The following is a 23,857-nucleotide window of genomic DNA, read 5'->3' as shown; positions in this document are numbered from 1 at the left end:
ATTAGCATGTATAAGTATATTACATATATATTTAAAGTTAAAGAAGAGACACACATACAAAAAGGATTATTGTGGTTTGGATGTCTTTGCTTTTGAAAAATTAAACTGGCTGAGATATTGAAATTTGAAACTATTTTCCCACAATATTTTATTAAATAGTTGTGATTATGGATCTGTGATATTTAAGTGGTCATACTATACTGTGACCATGCAATTAACATGGATTAGTACAATCTAGTAAAATAATCTTGTTAAGTAACCTGATTTTTTTTAAAGACCGTCAATAAAGTTTACCCAGGAAAATCAAGTTGTATTATGAATTTTACAAATACTGTACTGCATAAAGTTAATATTATGAGCTTCACTCAAACATACAAAGAGCAAGGTAGTTCAAATGATGGGTGAAAATACTGGTTGATGGTCAATCTTTTATTTGGTCTTCTTGGCCTAATGTTATATAGGATTATGAATTTTCATACTTCATCTGTGCATTGCAACTCTTATCATAGGCATAATACAGTTGCTGTCACAGCCAAATATTTGATCAAACACCACCCTGGGTGAGCCTGAATGTGATACTCTCAAAAAATAAGAAATTGGAATAATTCCAATAGTGTCCACTATTTTTCAGTGCCTGGCAACAACCTGGTCATCCACCACTCATGCTGACTTTATGGTAAGGCTAGTGTCAGACTAGATTTTACCGCTAATATGCATTTCTTTTGTTTGGTGGGTTTAAGTCAGGACTTATTGTAGCATTACCACTAAGATTGCTTCCTGTGATTCAATGCAGTATTAGTAAATCAGACTTTTTTTTTTTTAAAGAAAATGAAAGGACAAAGATCTGTACCTTCTCCAACTGCTGAAAAATGTAAGATAGAGTCCTGGGAATGATGCCCCGATCACTATAACGCTCTGCTCCCCCAGTGATGGTAAAAGTCTTGCCACTGCCCGTCTGTCCATATGCAAAGATAGTGCCATTATATCCTGCTAGAGCACTAAAAAATGAAGGAATAGATAACACATGTTGCATGCAGTACCTTTTCCATGGTTATCTCTTATAACTTCATCAAGAACATGATCCAATGCCCATTGTAGTCAATGGGAATGTATCAACTGTCTTCGGTGAGCATTTGGATCAGGCTCTAACAAATTTATTTTAGATCAGATGGAGTTTCAAGATTTTCATGACCTGAATAGAAAGCAATCATGTTCTGACTCATTCCATAATTAAATATCAGAGTTACCATTAGATTCTAACAAAGTTTATTATTATGTACATACTTTTAGTGTGCCTATCACCATAGTATATAAGTGCAAATGAAAACTTGGTAATGGGCTATAGAGAATCTTTAATCTCTAATCCAACCCATCCTGAATCCAGTCGCTTGGTGGTGACTAAAATAGGCAGCACATGATAGCCATTAAATAGCCTATGTGAAGTGAGTTTGATGGTCCCAGTCCAGTTTCTAGTGGAAAAGTGCAAATCACAAAAAAATCACAACCATCCCTGCTAATCTTGTTGGTGGTCTCAGCAGAGAAACCAAAAAGCCAATTGTCCTCTTATCCTTAGACGGGGTCCCACAAAATCAGGGCTAGAGCACATTGAGGTGCCAATGTGTTTAAAGATCCCATTGCTGCTGTCCGTACTGTGCTTTATATGTGCTATGTGCATAAATAAGAAACATAAGCCTCCAGAAATATCAATCTGCACTTTTAATGAGTGCTTACCACAGAGACTGGTCTTTTTAAAAAAAATGTTGGAAGGTTATCAGAAGAATTAAATTCATGATCTGGTAGCCCAGTAGCATAGCATCAGTTTGGGGGCAAGCTAGATGCCTTGCTGGCTATACTGTGAGGCAGTTAAGACAGTTTTGCTGCCCTGGAAGGGAAGAGAACCCATGAAATAATGTGGAGGCACTGAAGTGTCCCACTCATCATAACTCAGTCCTCCATAGGTGGCCTGAGATACCTGGTTTTTCCTCATGCTCCTTACAACATCCATATATTTGGAAGGCTAAGCTTACTCTCTCCTCTTCTCCCCAACTGAACAATGTGTAGGAAATTCCATAAATTGAAATTCAGTGTCAAACACATTAATATTTCTAATAATGCTCATCATTATGGTATCTCCCCATATACAGCACAAGATGATACTTTGTTTTTACAAGTTTCTCTTGGGCAAACTAATCTAGATGTAAAAGCAGATCCAGTGACACATATGGACACTCTCTTAGGGAAAGTAAGTATGTCCAAAACTTTGGGGAAACAGTAACTGATCGGAAAACAGTTAATAGATTCTATTCTACTCAGGTTCTTATACTGTGTCATTCACCAAGGTATCTTAGTACCTTCCAGAAGTGCATTGTGACATGACTAGCAGTAGTCATGTGTCGGTATCTCTTTTCCCCCTCCTTTCCCCAGGGAGGAAACTGTGTGGATTTTTTAAAAAAATTGCTTATGTTATTTATTTTTCTGAGTGAAGAGTAGGTCAAGTTTGCAACTGGAATGAAAAGTGATGAGTGTTGTGGTGGTTCATGGATCCTAAGGGAGTTCTTTCCACTGTCTTGGACTGGCTACAAAGAAGGCTCTTGTCTCCTAAATAAATGAAAGTTACCATTATGATAGACCAGGGGTAGGCAATCTATGGCAAGCTGATTTTCAGTGGCACTCACGCTGCCTGCGTCCTGGCCACCGGTCCTGGGGGGCTCTGCATTTTAATTTAATTTTAAATGAAGCTTCTTAAACATTTTAAAAACGTTACTTACTTTACATACAACAACAGTTTAGTTATATATTATAGACTTATAGAAAGAGACCTTCTAAAAATGTTAAATTGTATTACTGGCATGCAAAACCTTAAATTAGAGTGAATAAATGAAGACTCGGCACAACACTCTAAAAGGTTGTGATAGACAGTTTTACTGGGCCAGAGGAGCAGACTTCTTGATGATGGTCCTCATTCTGGAACTTTAGGCAATCTTTAAGGTAAGCCTGGGCTCAGACCCTTAAAAATCTTGAAGATAAGGACTGAAACTTGAATTTGACATAGTATTTTAGGGGGACTCAGTGTAGTGAGATGACAATGGACCTTACATACTTCCAGAACCCTGTGTTGCTGTGGAGGTGCACTGCTGAACTCTGTACTAATTGTAATTTACCCTGGAATTACTGTTTCACGTTCAGGTAGACTGCACTGCTGTTGTCCCACTAAGAAGTAGTCAAGGCACATATTAATAAGGCTGGATCACCTTTTGAAAAGTTAGGATGCACTCTCCTAGGTAAATGTAGATAACAGAATGTGAACACTGCTATGTGAGAGTTTATGTCAGTGATGAATCCAAGAGCCCAATGATGGCACACAGTCTCCTAGTTAGCTGTCAATGGCAGAACACATCACTCATGAATCCAGGAACATTCCCAAATTGCAAAATGATTTGACCGGGAGATTGCACTGTGGCTGGAAACTCATCTGCCAATCACAATAACCTCTTGTCATATTTGACTATAACTTCAACCAACTGTTCTTCATCCATAAATTGATTTTGATCAAGCACTGGACAATCATGAGGACAGTGATATTGCTGTATATTGTGAAGGATAGATGGAGCTATGTGTCATCCCACTTCCGTGATCCACTGAGACATTTTTTATTAATGAATTTAGATCATTTACATGATATGAGAGTATGTATTTGAAGGTTTCTGGTCTTGGTTTTGTTTGCAGAGAGAGATAGTTTTAATGCAACGAACAAAGAGCTTTCCCTTTAACTATGGTAGTCTGGATTTCATTACTGATAAGGTGCTATAGTTTGATGGAACTATTTGTATATGAAAATATGGCTAATGGTTTTTTTATTAATACATGGCAAACATTCCTTCACTACTTACCAGCAGAGATTCATACTTTTTGTTAAATAAGACCTTGAGGAGGGAATGTCTGAGATATAAATACAAGTTTTGGTTATTTGCCTAGACCTCCCTGAGATAATATATGTGTAGGTATATAGATGTATGTATTATGCTTTTCTTTTCTTAATTTCATGTATACATTTTTAAAGTCTGCATTGATTTTACTGGATATATTAGTTATATGTTTTATTTGTCCAAGTTTACCTTGGGGGTAAAGACTTAAGGCTATTTTTGCCATTTTTAACTTCATTTCAGATTAATTATGGTAAACTGCCCCAGAATATTCCTGGAAAACAAGTACTTTGCTACCTGCTGTATATCAGCTCCTATATTCTATGGTGATAAGATATAAATACCCAAGGCAGAAATTATTGTCATTACTTTGTATTTTCACTTTTCTGTAAAACAGACAATTGGAAACAATCACCCAAAAGTAGTTAAAAATAGAAACTGAGTAAGTATTCAGCCTACTTTTTACTACAATATTCATATGGCCAATTGAACTAGGACTCGACATTTGACAGGACAGATTATAAAATCTCTGGATTCAGGAATACCAAATTCCTCTTTTTCCTTTCAGCAACTGTAGTTTATAAAGACTTGCCCTAGATTTATACATCTCATAAACTGTTTTTCCACAATTCAAACTCCTCTTACAATAAATTCAAAGGGAGCAATAAAAGGGATAAATTAATTAGGGAAGAATTATCCTCCTGATAAGATTTATCAGACCCCAAAAGTAGATTTAATTTATTTAATCTAAAGACCCTACCAACCTCGCATAAAGGAAAAAGGGCAAAAATATTCATGTGCATTTTTTGTTTACAGATAAAGTGATAAGCCAAGACAAGAAAAATGTTTCTTTTTAAGAGGAAGGGACCATGTATAGATAGGCTGCTGGTCTGGCACCATGGGAGATGCAAAGGGTCTCCAACTTAATGAAGCTTATTTGAAAACCTGAGAGGTTGCCAAATTGCTCAGTTTAATCCACTACACTAGGATATCAAAGAAAAACAAACAGAAGTATATTGACAGCAACTACAGCCAACATCTGCTCCTAATGACCAAAAATACCCCATGAAGTCAGAGAATAGCTGGATTTTAGCTTCCAGATGTTAAAAAGCCAACACAAACAGCATCAAGGTTAGAAAACGCCCGATCCATTTACTCTAAGAATCTGCAGAGTACCTATCAACACAGTATCTGAGTGCACAATACAATAATGGTGAATCACAGAGCTGCCCTTAAGTGAATCTGCTTCTTGCCTCTTCTAGGTTTGGGATCTTACTGATCTTCCTTCCTTTCCTGTTCTTCTTCACAGTTGTTGTAGTTCCATAACTTCCGTTATTGTGCTGAGGCGTCTGCAAAAAGGTGTAGTTTGCAGTGTATTCTGAATATGGTCACACTTAGCCTTATAGTATTATCTTCCCCTGGTGTCTTTTTTACTCCTGGGGAATTCGGCACCACTACACATGCACAGAATTTATGTATGCCACAGATTTCTTTGCTTCCCCACAGAAAAATGACTTTCTGATGGGGAAGCAAAGGGAAGCCACAAGAGCAGTCATACGACCCTCCCCAGCACTATGTTTTGGGTGCCCAGGGCAGCCGGCAGAGAGGTAAATCACTGTGGGGCAGGGGGCAGAACTGAGGAAGACCCAGCTGGTGGCTCCTACCCTGTGCCGGACTCAGCTGCTAGTCCCAGCTGGGCGGGAGAGGACGGGACTTCCTCTTCTTTCCCTGCATGGCATGTCAGACCCATCCCCAGATTTCTCCCCCAGCTGTAGAAAGCTCTGCAAACTTCCCCCGCCCCCTCGCGCTTTCTGCACCCATCACTCCTCAGCTGCAGAGGGAGGGATCACTTTACAGGGAGCTGCTCCCCCATCTGCCCAACCCCCGTGCATTCAGAGCCCCTCATACCCAGACCCTCCCGCTGAGCCTCACGCCCCCTCCCACCCAGAACCCACCTGACGAGCCCCACTCCCTCTGCACCTGGACCACACCGACGAGCACCTGGATCCCCACCCCACTGAGCCCCAACCAGATGAACCTGGATCCCCATCCCACTGAGCCCCAACCAGATGAACCTGGATCCCCATCCCACTGAGCCCCACTCCCCCAGCATCTGGATCCCTCCCACTGATCTCCCCAGACATCCCTGGCTGAGCTCTATCCCCCCACACTCAGACCCGCCCGCTGAGCCTCAACCACCTTTCACCTGAACCCCCAGGCAGAATCCCATTATCTGTTGCACCCAGAATCTCCCAACAAGCCCCTGTGCATCCAGGTCCCCCCTGCACCTGGAAGTGATAATGTGCATACAAAACCTTGGTACACTCAAATGTGTGAGTAACAGTCAAGGACACTTTTGAAAATGTGGCCAATTATTTCTCTGCATTATTTAAGATCTATAAGAAACTATAGGATATAGGTCTAATCTTGCTAACCCATACTCCTGCTAAATAAGGACTATTGAAATCTATGATACTGCAGTGTAATTTGGCAATGAATCTGACCTAGTAATTGTTAACATAATAAATGCTACTTAGGGATCAAACTTGATCTTTGTTCATTTAAAAACGCTGTATCTTCATTTTCAAAGTAAAAATCAATTCCCAAATTGCTTACTTAACCTGCATCTTGTTTTAGTTTGACAGGCCTTCATGAGCAGCGTTTTCTTTTGTGAGCTCTTACTGGGTGAATTGCATCTGAGTGCATCTGAAAGCCAACACATCTGCACGCTATTCAGTCTATATAAAGCAGATACCACTCTCTTGTTTGCTACAGATCCAGACTAACACGGCTACCCCTCTGATACTTGTTTTAGTTTGTTCTTCAGAGAGCAAATTCTAAATTTAAACTGTAGCTGTATAAGCTTGTATATGGGCACTTAGAAGATGGGCAAAATAAATGGTTATTTGCTGAACATGGAATACTTGAAAAGTCCAAGGTATGAAATTTATTTTTTCAACATTAAGGTACACAATTTATTTAGTTAAAGAAAAATAGGTAAGAGGGAGAATGCTTCTCTAAACATTTCAGCAGTACTGTGCCAGTCAGTGTACAACTTTCTAAAGAAAAGAAGGCCACACTTAGTGTTAGTGCAGGTGAAAGGTCTTTGTATGTAAACAATGCACTCTAGGCCCATGCTCTGACTCAGGTCTGAGCCCAAACCCCCTTGTGTCCACACAAAAATCAGTTTGACTCAGATCAGCAAGCACTCAGAATCCAGGTCCTAGGACCTACTAATGGTGCTGGGTCAGAGCGTGAGTCCTGCTGGAACTCTGAATTAAGTCCTGTCATTTTAGCAGTGTGGATACAGGTCAGAAGGTCTGCGTACTGCAGTATGAACATGTTAACTTGGGTCTGTGGATGCTACTGGGTGGCAAGGCACCTAAAAGTTAGGTGTTGAAATATTTAGTCCTTTTGTGGATCTATCCCTAAAAAGTAACCACAACATCTCATTCAATTTCAAAGGTGGTGGCTGTAGATGGACTCTGCAACCCAAAAATGTGATAGTGCTATTTGGGAAGGGGGCACAGCCAAGATGGATTTCCTTAGAAGCTTCCACCAGAGGGACTCCTGAAGACCTCAGCCACAAACTAAAGCTGTCTCCAAAAGAAGTAGAAACATCAAGGGAAAACAGTAGGGAAACACCAAAAGACCTCCCTTGGAGCGAATAGCCGATTTTGCAGGAAGCTAGGCTAGCACAGGGATGTGTAATGTGCATCTCCTTGCATTAACTTAAAATTATTCTAGCCCCCAAAGCTTTGTCTAGATAATTAATCCTGAACTAGATAGACTGGCCTGGTTATCAATTGAAATTTCACTTAGATTTTGAAATATTCATATGTGGAGAACATACATAAGTAGTATTTCTTCACAGTTACACCCACACCTTCTAAATTTTAAAGTGGCATCAGAATCATCAGAAAACCCTGCATGTTTTTCTCTTGGGCAGTTCATCTTTGGCATGGTTAAAAAGATGCTTTGTTCAATGAATTGTCTCTTAACTACTTCAAACAAAACACATCAAAGACACATTATCCAAGAGATGAGGTCTTGCTGAAATGATCTTTAGTGAGTTTATGAAATGTTGCATGACTTCATGTTCAGAAGCTCATGGACTAATTCCAGGCAGATTGGCTGGGATGTTGCTGAAGAGATCTGTCTCCAGTATACTTTAACAAAATTACTTATGTTTATGATTTTCCAAGTTTTTGGAGGGACATCTCTCCTTAATAATAAATATCAAGTTCAGAACAACAAAGTCTACAGAAAATGAAAAATATTGTAAAATGGGATGACCTAAATACGTCTACATTTGTAAATTTCTCTATTCCCAAGCAGTCTTTTTTTATAAGATAAATTTTACTTGCAGGCTAAAATGTAATAGCATTTATTTGTAGAATTGAGAGATACATTTCTTTTGATTTATATAAGAACAGAAAACACCGTTTTATTCACCAAAGACCAAATCCTGCAGTCCTCACTCAAGCAAAGTTCCCACTGATTTCAATGGGAATTTTATCTATGTAAGGTTTTGGCCCCTTATTTAATTCAACTAAACAAATGCAGACAGTGGTCATGACAAAGGACTTTATAACAATTACTCAGCAAATAAATGAAGCATTAATTTGATTAATTCTATTGCTAAACACAAACCACTTAAATTTCTCTTTTGTAATCTCATTTAGAATATGGAACAGTATTCATTTCTTGTCATTATTCTAGATTGAGCAGTCTGGGGCAAAGACTTTCTTATTTATGTATAGATTCATATGCCAGAAGGGAGCACTGTGATCATCCAATCTGACCTCCCATATAACACAGGCCATAGAACGTCCACAAAATATTTCCCAGAGAATATATTTTAGAAAAACATCCAATATGTTTGTAAAAGGCTATCCCAATGTGGTCCTAATCTTTAAATGGGCCTCTACGTCAGTGATGCCCACTCTCATAATTTTATGGGGAGTCTCTCGTGATTGGTATTTTCCTTGAAGCCCTAGTTCCAAGAATACAGTGACTATATGAGACTATCAGCTTTAATTAAAAAAAGTTTCTAGGCCTCATGGTTACAGAGAAAAGCTTGGAAATGTGACCTAAGTGCCTCCTAAAGACTCAGAACCAAAAGAAATCAAAATGTATTTTTCTTTAATATGTCATGATTTTTAAATGTTTGGGTTTGGCAGCAGTAAAAATAATAATTTTGTTTGCCAGCGCTGTAAAACAATTAATTTTGCATCACAGAATATACATTTAATTTACATTGAAAATCTATTTAGTCTGGGGGTAGGACCCCGGGCCCACGGGCCGTTTTAAGCCGGACCATGAGCCGCACCATGCGGCTCGGCCCCACTTCGGCTGTGGCACTGGGTCGGGGCAGCATCAGTGGCTCAGCCCCACTCTGCCCGGGGCACTGGGTCGGGGCTGTACCACGTGGCTTGGCCCCGCTCCAGCCGTGGCACTGGGTCAGGGGCAGCATCAGCGGCTCATCCCCGCTCTGCCCGGGGCGCTGGGTCGGGGCTGTGCCACGTGGCTCGACTCTGCTCTGGCCGAGGCGCTGGGTCAGGGGCCGGACCACGCAGCTCAGCCCTGCCACAGCGCTCCAGCCGGGATGCAGGATCAGGGTCCACACCACGTGGCTTCTGAAAGCTGAGGCATGGCCCTGCTCCGGCTCCTACAGATGCCAAAGGGAGCTGCAGGGCAGTGCTTGCGGATGGGGCAGCGCGCAGAGCCGCCTGGCTGCACCTCCGCATAGGAGCCGGAGGAGGGACATGCCACTGCCTCTGGAAGCCGCTTGAGGTAAGCGCCGCTTGGAGCCTGCACCCCCTGAGCCTCTCCCCATGCCCCAACCCTGATCCCCCTCCCGCTCTCCAAACCCCTATATCCCAGCCCGGAACACCCTCCTGCACCCCAAACCTCTCATCCCCAGTCCCACCCCAGAGCCCTCACCCCCAGCTGGAACCTGCACCCCTTCCCACACTCCCGCCCCAGCCCTGATCCCCCTCCCTCCCTCCAAACCCCTTGGTCCCAGCCCAGAGCACCCTTCTACACCCCAAACTCCTCATCCTCAGACCCACCCCAGAACCCGCACCCCTTCCCGCACCCAACCCCAATTTTGTGAGCATTCATGGCCTGCCATACACTTTCTATACCCCGATGTGGCCCTCGGGCCAAAAAGTTTGCCCACCCCAACTTAATCACATGATATGATGTGAACCCATACTATATGGATGTATTTAATACAAAAAAAAAAAAAGTGCCACCAACACTTTTTGTTTCATGGTTCCTACATAAATTATTTGAAATGTTATATATAATATGTGTGTGTGTGTGTGTGTGTGTGTGTGTGTGTGTGTGCATATATATATATATTTCTTATATATAAACACACACAATACTGTGTTTGGTTTTGATAATTTAAGATTGCTTGTTTTTATCAGATTAGGAGGAAAGGCCATTATAAAGCAAATCACTGGCTCGAGAAACCATCATGGTTATCCAATGAACACTTTAAAGAGTTAAATAAATGTTTATGAACTAAGCAGCTCAGCTGTAAAGAGTTCATACCATCCAACAATCCAAAGTTGCAGAAAATAATAACAAATATTCATCATGGATATAAGACTTTGGAAAAAAAAATAGTACCAATAAAGCAATTCAGGAGGGGGCATTGTTAGCATGAATACACCCATTTTATTGGATTAGCAGCCTGAGTTTCAGCCAAATAACTTCCTAATCCCCAGTAATTATTTTATCATAGGCACATGTCTATGTTGTCCTATTAACTCCGTTTATTAAGTCACAGGAATGTGTGATACCATTTCTAGGCTAATGACTTATGTCTTTATAAATGAATCTATTTTTCTTGTTACATTTTAACAATGGAATGACATCCTTGCCTTCTGATTAACTGTATAAGCCACTACAGCTGACTTTTGGAATCCTAGCAATTCTTATTTGACTTGACAAAATGAGTCAGCAACGTTTTTCAGTATAAAAAGGGTACAGACTGCCTTCACTGTACTGTGCACAATTGAAGTAACAGTTTTTCCAAGGTATGTGACAAATTATGCACACCTACATGGGATCGGCATCAAAATTAATGAAATTAACATAATCATATTGATGTTTATACTCATTCAGGTCCTAGGAAGCCTGGAAGCATTGACTAGTGACCTGAAGACAGGACCAGAAGCCAGGAGTTCATGAGTTTTAGTCCCAGCTCTGACAAAGACTCTCTCCATGGCTATGGACAAATCTCCATCTCTGACTCAGCAGTGAGTAATTGAGATATTACTTACAATATTTGCCACAAAATGGTGTTCAGGTAATCAGCCACAGTCTGGAAAATGCTTTGAGGAAGAAAATCACTAAACTACTAATTATCATTAAACAAGAGTCTGAGTCAAAGCTCATTAAACTCAATGGAAGTCTTTTCAGTGACTTCCTTGGGGTTTGGATAAAGTAAAAAATGTATGAGGTATAAGAATGCACTAGACACTTTGATAGTCAAGTATTTTAACCATACTACAGTAATTAAACATATCTGTATATCAGAAGTTCTTTTGTTATATTTACAGCACTACTAATACATATCCTCGTGATACATTTTGAGTATCAACTACTAATTTGAAAAACCATGTAGAATTTAAAACCTACTTTTTTCTGAGGATGAGATACAAGATACAGGCAGCAGGGTTTTTTTAGTTCTAACTAAATTGAATTACATTTTCAAATACATATTCTACTTTAAACATAAAAATTAGTAAGTTTTTACCTGTGTACATTATCAGATGAAGAAAAATGTACTGTACTGGCAAGTTTCTACATTTGGTGAATTTCATCTTTAAAATATAATGGAATGTCAAGTTGTATTTAATTTTATATGCAGAACTGTAGAACATGAAAAATAGATTGCAACATTTATAAAGTAAATGATCCTCAGCTAAACCAACTGTTCACACATTTCATTCAACTTTTGGCAAGTAACCTGAATACGGCTAGTTGCTGTGCATTGTATATGTATTTTCTCTAAAATAGAAACTTTTGACTTGAAAAAAAATGAGCTACAATATCCTAACTTTTCTGATTTTTAGTTCATAAGAGTTGTTGTAAAAACACATTTTTGAGAAAACATTTTTATGGGAACAAAGATTGAATATTTTAAAAATCACTTACCAATTATAGAGTAGCTACTATTTAAAAAAAAAAATCTCTGTTGAGAAAAATTAAGCAATTGTTGACACCAAAAGATCAGTACAAAATTACCAATACCGGAAGATTAAAATAAATGCTGTGCATACAATAGCATATTGATTTATGAAAGTACGAAAACTATCCTCTCCAGTTAGGGACTAATCTGAATAATTTATTCAAAGATCAGCAAGGTTGTGTATACATTTTTTTCTTTTACAATGTTTTCCAAATCTCATATAAACCCTTTATCAATTTCTTTTCTTTTCTTAGTGTCTTGATATTACAGTGATGGGTTATAATACTAATTAGCAATAATAATGACTATTTCTTACCATACATACTTCTAAATTATTTCATTAAAGGTCTCAATTTAGATATCTGTGTAGAAAATAGCTGTCACACATATTACTGTATTTGTATTTTTGGTAGATCAACTGATTAATCTCATCCCCACCTGGAGTCCCTTTATTTGGGAAATATGCCCAACAAATGTTTTCAAATGTTTAGGATGACTCAAGTTAAACAGCTACACAGACTAGACAATTTCTGGAGGTCTTCTAGAATATAGCTCAGTAACTTCCTCTTCAAAATTTAAAGGGTTAGTATAAAGAGCAGTTTAGAATCCAATAACAGCTAACAGTAAAAATACAGTTTCTCTTTCTTGAAAGCAGAATGAGGTTGTTTTATTGTGGCTGTTTTTAAGACTACATTTTGTTCTAATTTATGACGAGGATTTTCTCTATCCTAAGTTTAAGGACACAGAAATTTTTGCTTCTTATGCTCATTGTTAGAGAGAGTGCAGGGACTCTTGTGCTTGAACTCTGATGAGAGCATTCTGAGCTAGTTCTGCTGTTAGATTTAACTTTGTTGAGGAATACAACAAACTGGCTCGCCGAACTGCAATATTTCAACTATAAGATGTCTCAGATTCGTCTGTGAAAACGAACAAAAAAACCAAACTCCGCCCCCCCCCCAAACTAGAAACTCCTCACTTAGGTCCCAGTCTTGAGAAGTGATGAGTAAAGTCTTCTCCTATTAACTTAAATTTTCTTTTGTTTGACTTCAGTAGGAGGTGGGAGTGACTGGCAACTCTATCCAATTGAGCCCTTGAAGAGGATTTTTTCAGGCAGTACTCTTCCAAGAATAAAGATGGCATCATTCTTCAAAAGTAGAGGTCTATGGGCACAAAATTCACTGTATCATATAGGACTTTAAAAGGCTGTATCGTGAAGTCTAGAACCGGTGCATGTATGTTTAGATTAGTAAAGAATGTAGGAATTGGTTACTATTGAAAGACCACAGCAGAGTTTATTGAGAAAGTGAAAATCCATGTAATTGATACTGAACACAATGTTGCAAGCTCACATAGAGATGATTACAGAAATATTGATCATAAAGACCTAGTAATAGGATCAGTGAGTTTGATTTGAACATAAGGCTTATTGATCTTACAGCATTTTGTGTTTGTTAGTTTACAGAAATACTGGCTCTCTGTAACAGGGTCGGTACTCACCCCTGCCGCGCCTCCTGCTGGTCGGTCCCGGAATGTCCCTCGGTCCGGCCCTGGAGCGCCCCCGGCAGGCTGGTGACCTGGACCCGGTGCCCGCTATCTATAATTGGGTCTCACGCTACTATCCCCACCTTGCCTCAGTAGTGGCCACTGTCAGTCATGGTCTAGCCCCACACCCTGGGACAGACTGCAGTATCAGCCCACTCATCACAGGCAAAGGGGGTTTGGACCTGTAGGTTGCCCTCTGCAACCCCTGGCTGGAGCCTCCCAGCTCCTCAGCCTGTTCCCCAGCCCTGCTTCACTCAGGTATCTAGTCTCAGCCTCTAAGCAGCCAGGCCCATCTCTCTCTGGAAGCAGAGAGAGACTCCTCCTCTGGGCTCTGGCTTCCCTGCTTCTTATAAGCCCCAGGGCTTCAGTTTGGGGCGTGGCCTCCAGCTGCAGCCACTTCCCCAATCAGCTCAGCTCTGTCAGGCCACTTTTAACCCTATAAAACCCCGGAGCAGGGTCCACCAAAACCCCACCCTGGGGATCATGGGGCCTTCTGGCCTGTGCGGCCCGGAGGTGTCCTGCCAGCCGTGCCTGCTTCTCCTCACTGTCTTTTAATTTGCCGGCCAGGGCTTCCTTCTCCTGGCGGACTTTCTTCCATGCCTGCTCTGTGGCGTCTAGCTGCACCTGTAGATCCGAGTCCCCAGGCCCTCTTCCTCAGGGTCTGGGTTCCCTTGGTGGCCTGTCCCATAACCACCTGGGTCCATTTGGTTTCTAGGACCTGTCTCTTCTGGACTCCCCCCACTCTGTCTGGGTCTCCTTGTTAATGACCTCCTGGTGATGGTCTGAGGGTCCCCACCATCCCAGCTGCGGTCTTCACCACCTCACCTGGGTGGCCCACTGGCCGGTCAGCCACTCTCTCGACTGCCTCCAGCTGTGTTGCCCTCCCCACTAGGGGCAGTCTTTCTTCTGGTGGCCGGCAATGCCAACAGGCTCCGGGCCCCCTGCTTCTTCTCACTGTCCCTCTCTGGGCCAACCCCTCCTGGGTTGCCCTGGGTCGTGTTCTCTGGGCCTGGGCAGTCCCTCCAAAATGCCCACACGTCCAGCACACTGGCAGCTGCCTGTCACCCGGCAGGCTGCCGCTGCCCCTTCTCTGGGTGAGGCATCCTGCTCCCAGCCCAGTAGGGACAGTCCCTCTTTATGTGTCCTCGCCTTGCACAGGCATAACATGTCCGCGCTCAGCCGTGGGCCTCCTGGTCCCGGCCCTGCGCAATCTGTCTCCACGCCTCTGGAACTCTGTCCTGAGGAACTTCACCAGGGCCCGCTGTTCCTCTATCAGCTGGCCCAACTGTCTTTGGAGGGCCCATTGCACCTCCTGCAGGAGTCTCCGCAAAGAAGACCGGGATAACAGGGATCCATCACTCTCTTGGGTCCTGCCCTGGCCCTTGTATCAGGGGCGGTTCTAAAGGTCCCTGGTCAGGTGCCACTGCCGCGCCTCCTGCTGGTCGGTCCCGAATGTCCTCGGTCCGGCCCTCACTCTCCCAGATGCTTTTGTTGGTAAGGATCACAGGAGCCTGAAGATACTCAAAAATTGCAAGAAAATAAAAGCATCCATGCATAATAAATATATTCTTAATTTTTGTAACATTAGATTCTAAGAGTAAGATCCTTAAAACCAGCAGAATTTCAGGTCCCTTGGAAACTTAAGGGGTGGGGAGGAAGCAATGTTACCTGATTATACCTTAGTTCTTCTGTAACAAATTTTAAGTGAAGCAAGTGTTCAGCCCCACGGGAGTTTCTGGCTAGACTCTCCTTTAAATGGGGAGGACAAGGTTATATCTTTTAGATTTTTGAAGCAGTGACGGCATTTCCTAACATCAAGAAAACTGAGGTAAGGAGACAAAGTGCTGTGGGAAGACTGAAAGCCCTGATGGATAATAGTAGGTGTGATGGTGTACCCCATAAGGCTTCATGGGAATATGCTTATGAATGTATATATGATACAACTCAAATATATTTTATGCTACATATGCCATGTAACATATCTATGTAAAGGTTATGATCTACTGAATACATTCCTCCTATTTGTATGCATGTGTTCTTTTTGTGCTTGAAGTTAGGAATATTGGCTGTATACTTGCTTGATTTCTAAGTAGCCTGAGTAAAGCATTTGGTCAGCTTCTTGAGAAAGGAACGTGCAAATTAAGTGCCCAATCAAGAACCAGTTAAGTCCATAAATGGCTATTAGCCAGAATGGGTAAGAATGGTGTCCCTAGCCTCTGTTCATCAGAGGATGGAGATGGATGGCAGGAGAGAGATCACTTGATCATTGCCTGTTAGATTCACTCCCTCTGGGGCACCTGGCATTGGCCACTGTCGGTAGACAGATACTGGGCTAGATGGACCTTTGGTCTGACCCGGTATGGCCTTTCTTATGTTCTTATGTTATGTTCAACAATGAACTCGAAGATGCCAATCCACATTGGAGCTTTCCCAGGAATGTGGCTTGGCTGATAAGAAACTCAGTCATCCAGGGACATGTGACTTGCCCATGTGACTTCAAAACTCCATCTTGGAGCTGGACTTAAACCCCTGGGAGACCTCTCCTTTTTATCTTCAGCTGGATCAAGAGATAGCCTCTCCACCCCCAAGGATATCTGAAAGAAATTGGAACAAAGGACAGTAAATACAAGGGGTGTGAGTGACTGCTGGATCCAGACTAGAAGGAGACTAGTCTGTAAAAGGAAGCTTACTGGAATTCCTCTAAGGGTGAGGTTTTTGTCTGTACTCAGTTTTCTTACTGTATTAGACTCAGACTTGTGTGTTTTATTTTATTTTACTTGGTAATTCACTTTGTTCTGTCTGTCACTACTTGGAACCACTTAAATCCTACTTTCTTGTATTTAATAAAATCACTTTTTACTTATTAATTAACCCAGAGTATGTATTAATACTTGGAGAGGGCAAATACTGTGCATATCTCTCTATCAGTGTTATAGAGGGTGAACAGAAGGCAAGTGGTGGAGTTGGGGTTGAACCAGGGTCAGGAGCCAGAGTCTGAGATTCACAGCAAGGCAAGGACTGGAGCAGAAGCAAGCAGTCAGTCTGTGTCGTTGCTCAGACAGCTCCCTGTGATGGATTATTTGTTTATATACTGGCATGGGCCGATCAGTAGTAGGGTGACCAGACAGCAAATGTGAAAAATCAGGACAGGCGGTGGGGGTAATAAGAGCCTATATAAGAAAAAGACCCAAAAATCAGGACTGTCCCTATAAAATCGGGACATCTGGTCACCCTAATCAGTAGGCTGTGAGGAGCCACCACTGCAGCCTCCCTTGGCAATACTTCCTGCAGTATCTAGCTTTACAGGGTCCCCCAGTGGAAAGCCAGCCTGCGCTTCTGGTGGTGATGCGGAAGTGTCAGCAGCCTGGAACTCCCATGATCTGAAGTTTTAGTCACGCAGATTCTTATATCGCCCCTCACCCCGTCCCTCAGGGTGTTGCTGGTCCAGTCTTGTCAGTGTGACCCCAACAGAGGTTGGTCGATTTGTCGGAAGCAAGATTTCTGGCAATATTCAGAGAAGATAATGTTCCTCCACCACCAGGAGATACACAGGTCATGCCACTCCAACCAAGGAATGCCCATTACTGGGAAGAATGAAGAGCAGATCACATGAGAGTATATTATTTCCCAGTACCCTTCCACTATGGACTCTAGGGTCTCTTGAGTCACCAGTCCTGATGATAGGAGCCACCCATCTATCGTCTCAGCCAGGTATGGTGTGAGTTTTGCCAAGAGAAGGATCTGGAATGTTTGGGCTGCCTTAACTTCTATAAAGTTGGCAGCAGCTCCAGTGTCTATCATCATTAACTGCAGAGGAATCTGTTTTACCTCCCCCAAGATCTGCAATTGCAGAAGCAATTGGACATGCTGGGAGACCCCGTCGTTCCCAGGTAAGGTTCTTCTCAAGAGTTAGGGGGTGGTTCCAGAGCATGGCACTCTGATGATGCCCAGGCTGTACCCTCAAACTGAGCGTGGGCTGGTCCATTTCCCAAGCTCTTTCAATCTGGACAGGAGGCAAGTGCACGTCCTAGCTCCCCACAGTAAAAACAGAGGTTCAACTGCAATCAATGTTCTTTCTCCTCCAGAGTCAGGCATCAGTAATCCAGCTTGACCTACACTGACTCGGTTGCAGGACTCGGTGTTACAGACTTTGGTGTAGCAGGCGTATGTGGGAGTATCAGGCTGCCACTTCTTTACTCCTTCTGCTCGCGCAGCCAAGACTCAATGAAATGGGGAGATCAATAAATGCCTCTAGGGGTGTAGGGCTTTCAACGTGGGCTAGATCATCTTTTACATCCACACTGAGTCCTCACCAGAGTTGGTGTAGTTGGGCTGTCTCATTCCATTTGACATCAGCTGCAAGCTATCTGAAATGAGCAGCATAGGAGGTGGCCGGTCCTTGCCCTTAATGAAACTTCTGGAGGGCAGCCTCTGCAGAGCAGACACGATGTGGGTCATCAAAGAAGGCTTGTAGGAAGGCATCCCTGTCAGAGAGCACTGGGCTGTTCTACTCTAATGGGGGGAAACGCAGTTGAGTGCTTTGCTGGTGAGGAAGCTAACTGCTAGCCCCACTTCATTTTGTTTGTGGGGTACATTTTGGGGCGGGGCAGGAAGAGCAGCCTGCATTGGTTCAGAACCATTCAGGCAGCAGCAATGTGGGAGCCTGTTCGGGAGGTGGAAGCCTGTTCAGGAAGTGGGTAGTCTGCTGAGGCAGGTAGTGTAGCTGCATCTCCTGTAAGATGATAGCTGTTCACATAGGGTCTGTGCTTTGGCAGTGAGCTGCATCACCTGGACATGCAACTGGACTAAATGCTCATGCAAGTTCTGTGATTGGGCTGCAAATGGCATAGTTTGGGTCTGTAGCACAAGATTCTTCCATTGCAGAAGGGTGACTTGGTTCTGCAGGTCCCAGGCCCTCGGGAAACTGCTGGTTGGAGAGTTGTCCTCCCTTCCATCTTCTATGGAGGGGTTGGATGGGACCGCTGGAGACGGTCTCAGCAAACTGTTGGGACCGGTGTCAGGACTGGGCTGTGAGTGGCCTGTGTGCACAGGTTGGATACCAAGTTGCCATCAGGAGTCAAGTAGCAAAGTCAGGGGCCAAGCCAGGTCAGGATGCCAGAAGTCAGGGCAGGTGCCAAGTTGCAGACAAGATGCAAGTATCAGAGCTGGGGTCAAGCAAGGATCAGAAGCCGGAGTCTGGGGTTCACAGCAAGGCATGGACTGGTGCAGAAGCAAGCAGGAGGTCTCCATCGTTGCTCAGAAAGCTCCCTGTGATGGCTTCCTGATTTATACATCAGCAGGCCCAATCAGTAGGCTGTCACTCAGGCTCTGCTGGGTGGCACTTCCTGCAGTGTACAGCTTCACAGGTCCCCCAGCAGAAACCTGGCCTGAGTTTCCAGTGGTAATAGAAAAGTGTTGACAGCATGGAGCAAACATGGTGTCAGAAACTGGTACGTGGATGGGTAGGCCTAGTGGTTGGAGCAGCGGCAGTCAGCCCTAGTGCTCAGGCCAGGGACCAGAGCCAGGGGTCAGAGAAGGAATCAGGAACCAAGAGTAGGGTTGGAATATGGCTGTAGCGGGCACAGATTAGGCCTGGAACAGGAGCAGGAGCAAGCATGAACAGGGGCACAGGCAGTTAGAATCAACAAGCAGTGGGGGATACGGCTGGTGAGATAGTGACATTGAGTAGACTGGAGTAGTTGCTTTCATTGGGAGCCTATATCCCTGGCCTTGGTGGCCCTTAGTTAGATCTTCATCTCCAGATTACTTGAGGGCTCCATGACAATCAATCTGGACTCAGCCAATTAGGCTCAGGAAGAAGAACATAAGAATGGTCATACTGGGACAGACCAGTGGTCCGTCTAGCCCAGTATCCGGTCTTCCAACAGTGGTTGGTACCAGATGGTTCACAGGGAATTAACAGAACAGGACAATTATTGAGTGACACATCCCTGGTCGCACAGCCACCACTTATGGCAGTGAGAGGTTTAGGGACACCCAAAGAGTGGGGCTGCATCCCTGACCATCTTGGCTATTAGCCATTGATGGACCTATCCTCCATGAACTTATCTAATCCTTTTTGAACCCATTTATACTTTTGGCCTTCACAACATCTCCTGGCAATGAGTTCCACAGCTTGACTGAGCATTATGTGAAGAAGTGCTTCCTTATGTTAGGCAACAGGTTTAAAACTATTAATTTCATTGGGTGACCCCTGGTTATTGTGTTATGTGAAAGAGTAAATGACACTTCTCTATTCACTTTTTCTACATCATTCATGATTTTATAGACCTCTATCATATCCCCCTTTGGTCGTCTCTCTTCTAAACTGAACAGTTCCAGTCTTTTTAATCTCTCCTCATATAGAAAGCGTAACATACCCCTAACCATTTTTGTTGCCTTTCTCTGTACCTTTTCCATTTCTAATGTATCTTTTTTGAGATGGGGCAACCAGAACTACACACAGTATTCAAGGTGTGGGCATACCATGGATTTATATAATGGCATTATGATATTTTCTATCTTATTATCTCTCACTTTCCTAATGGTTCCTAACATTACCTTTTTTGACTGCCACTGTACATTGAGCAGATGTTTTCAGAGAACTATCCAGGATGACTCCAAGATCTCTTTCCTGAGTGGTAATAGCTAAATTAGATCCCAGCATTTTGTATGTACAATTGGGATTATGTTTTCCAATGTGCATTATTTTGCACTTATCAACACTGAATTTCATCTGCCATTTTGTTGCCCAGTCACCCAGTTTTGTGAGATCCTTTTGTAACTCTTCACAGTTAGCTTTGGACATAACTATCTTGATTAATTTTGTTTTGTCTGCAAACTTTGCCATCACACTTTTACCCCTTTTTGCAGATCACTTATGAATGTTGAACAGCACTGGTTCCAGCCCAGATCCTTGGAGGACCTAGGGTGACCAGATAGCAAGTGTGAAAAATCGGGACAGGGGGTGGGAAGTAATAGGGGCCTATATAAGAAAAAGACCCAAAAATCGGGACTGTCCCTATAAAATTAGGATATCTGGTCATCCTAGGAGGACCCTGCTATTTACCGCTCTCCACTGTGAAAACTGATCATTTATTTGTACCGTTTGTTTCCTGTCTTATCCATGAGAGGACCTTCTCTCATCCCATGACTGTGTACTTTGCTTAAGAGCCTTTGGTGTGGGGTCTTGTCAAAGGCTTTCTGAAAGTCCAAGTACACTATATCAGCTGTCTCAGGCTGAGGGTTGACTCATCAGGCTCAACAGCACTTATCAGGCTCAGGCTCAGAAAGCACTCATCAGGCTCAGCTATGACTCATTACATTATCACTCCCCCTTTAAAAGATGCCTACCAAATGTCTTCAGGCCAGATATATCAGGATGTGACTGATAAAATTGTTGATTCAGGTCATGTGCTTGCATGTTTTTGGCTGGCTCTCATGAACAATCAGCTGGACCATAACCAGAGCTATCCTCTGAGAATTTTGGAGTCCAAGATCTGCTTCACAAGGTATTCCTCATGCCCCTGGACCTGACAGGTGGCAGTAGTGATTGTATTCATCCAAGGAAGTAGTTGGTGAGCTTTTTCAGCAAGGATACATGGAATACTGGGTGCATTTTCACCACCCTATGCAGTTGGAGTTTAAAGGCCACATGGCTGATCTATTGGATGACCCGGAATGGATCGAGATATAGGTACATCAACTTCTTGAAGCCAGATAGAGTCATGGGAGCTATCCAGACTAACACGGCTACCCTTCTGATACTTGATATGTGATCTGAGGGGTTGGCTGCTGACAAAGGTTAGAGTAATGCTTGTAATCTCTTTTGGACGACTTTAGGTAGCGTTGGGATTCCCTCCAAGACCTTTTCCACTTGGCTTATCCAGAACACCTTGTCAAGTTCTGGGAGAACACTTCATCCAGTTCATTTTGACTCTGAATTTTGTCACTCAAGTTGCTTTAATTGGCATACAGCAAAGCTATGCTGAATTGATCAGACTCAAGCATAGGTGGTGGGTATAGGGCATACCCACACATCCAAAGTTACACAGACATCCTCTTTTTTTAATATACATTTACACATTACATTGCATTTGCTATACATTAAATCACACATTTTTGGATTGACTGGATGTGGGCACATCCTACAAGTGGAAATATGCAGAGACCACAATGTAGGAAATTTCTGTTCACAAACTCCAAGGGCATACTTTTTTGTTACGTAGTCTATGACAGACCACATGACCTTTTTCTATTCACATAAGTAGATCAAAGACATCAGAGCAAACTCAGCCATAGCCAGGCTAGAATGGTAAATTTACCAACTTTCTCTGATCCTTAGGCGTAGCTGGAGTTGGTTTATCTTTACCTTCTCAATCTCTCCCAGAAAGAGAGGGTTTTAAACAGGTCAAAAAAGTAGGGAGGTGGCAAATGTTAAGAGAGAGTTTCTTGAACAAAGGCCTGACTATTAGTTGTGTTAGGATAGCAGACATCCTCACAAAGATAATAATTAACATATCCAAGAAATAAGAGACACAGGGTGAGATTCTATACTGTGCCTCTAAGAAGTGCAATACAGAATTCGCAGCATGGCGTTAAGCCACCTTTATGCCTTCCTGATCCTGAACTGCTCCATGTATTGGAGAGGCCTCCAGTGTAATTACAATACTTAGTCCTTCCATGAGTGCAGGGGACTGGACTAGATGATATCTCAAGTTCCCTTCCAGTCCTATGAGTCTATGACTGGAGGAATCAGCTTTGCTACTTATTCACTGCTGTGGGTAAAATGTGTGCAGTAAGTTTCTTTCCCCCTAAATCTTCTCACACACCCAGAATACATTCTGCACTCCCTTAGGGGTATCCATCCCCCCATCTGAGAACCTCTGACCTATGCCAGAGCTTATGATGGGGTTCTCGGAAGGCAGCCTTATGGCAGTTTTCCACAGTGTCACTGCCCAGGAAATCCTTCCGATGCCAGATACAGGATTTTTAGCTCCCCTTTATGCCATGCCTATCCTTTTACCCAGTATAAGGGATCTAAAACTGGCGTGAAACTCTTATTCTCAAATTCTCATCACTAGTATTTACTAGTGATGAAGGGATATGGCCCACTTTACAAATGATTAAGTGAAGCCTACCCATTAGATCCAGAAGCATGATCAGTAAAATTACTTATGAAACTGGCACAGACATTTCACCATATCTTGCTCTGACTCTGCATCCATGGTTCTAGACATACTGTTCAGTCGCTTAAAAGATTAAAAAGAAAAATAAATCTTGCAGGAAGGCATATATTTAGTGCCCTTCAAAAACTCTCAGAAGTTCAGAAACTCCATCCTTTAACTAAGTATACTGTGTGTAAGCACCATACTCCAGCAAACCACATGCTAATACCTACGAACAAAGGAACTGATTAAGGAATAAGTTCTGTCCATGGATGCGCATGTGCAGCCAAGAGAAGTATTTGGCACTAAGGAAAAATTTTAGCTAACTCTAAATTACCTTACTTTATTAGTTTATGTCACGTATTATTCTAACATGGGTTCTGATGGCTTCATTTTAAATTACTGGTCACCTAAATGTAGCTGGTCATTCAACAGCTATGCAAATACTAAACTAATGAAGAAAGTAGGAAAACTTCAGTATCTTTGATCTTTTGATTACATCTCATCTCTCCTCATTTCAAATCCCACTACCTTTGATTATTTTCCTGATGTCCCTGCACTTTCCCTCTCCCTATTTCAGAAGCCCTTAATGCATAGTCAACTCACAATAAAAATTCAACACACTCCTGGCAAATCCAACTCTCAGGGTATTTGTTTATGATTAAGAGACTTGTGAACTTTATTTTATTTTTAAACTCTGAGAAAGTAATTTTGAAGGAGGATTTGCTTTTGGAGAATCTCAGTACTTAAATATCCCTTTTCGTTTGGAGCACAGATAAAAGTTCCTTTTAATTAAAATGAACACAATATCTCAACATGACATCATCTTTTTATATCTTTGCCAGAATTGTGGTATAAATCTAATTTGGTGAGATCTCACATTTCATAGATATGTCCAAGTCCCAAACATACATATAACAGCACTGTTTTGTTTTTCAAGAGCTTACTGCACAGATCAGTTTCTTTAGAAATTGATAACAATTTTCCTGAAAAAGGAGGTGCAACATTATTTCCTG

At 42.4% G+C, this 23,857-nt stretch overlaps 1 protein-coding gene across 3 annotated transcripts in view; it reads right to left on the bottom strand.

Annotated features, from left to right (window-relative positions):
• KIF6 (kinesin family member 6) overlaps nucleotides 1-23,857 on the bottom strand; it is a 269,446-nt gene that overhangs the window by 231,042 nt on the left and 14,547 nt on the right. For 2 of the 3 annotated variants that reach the window (XM_039528268.1, XM_039528269.1), the window contains exon 4: nucleotides 851-998. The exons of the other annotated variant lie outside the window; for it this stretch is intronic. In XM_039528268.1, coding sequence (XP_039384202.1) covers nucleotides 851-998 — 148 coding nt within the window. The remainder of the gene's footprint in view (nucleotides 1-850; nucleotides 999-23,857) is intronic. 3 annotated transcript variants of the gene reach the window in all.

The sequence above is a fragment of the Mauremys reevesii genome, linkage group 3 (assembly GCF_016161935.1).
Source record: "Mauremys reevesii isolate NIE-2019 linkage group 3, ASM1616193v1, whole genome shotgun sequence".
Classification (NCBI taxonomy): Eukaryota; Metazoa; Chordata; order Testudines; family Geoemydidae; genus Mauremys; species Mauremys reevesii.
The sequence above is the reverse complement of the archived record's forward strand: the minus strand, read 5'-3'. Positions and strand labels throughout refer to the sequence as shown.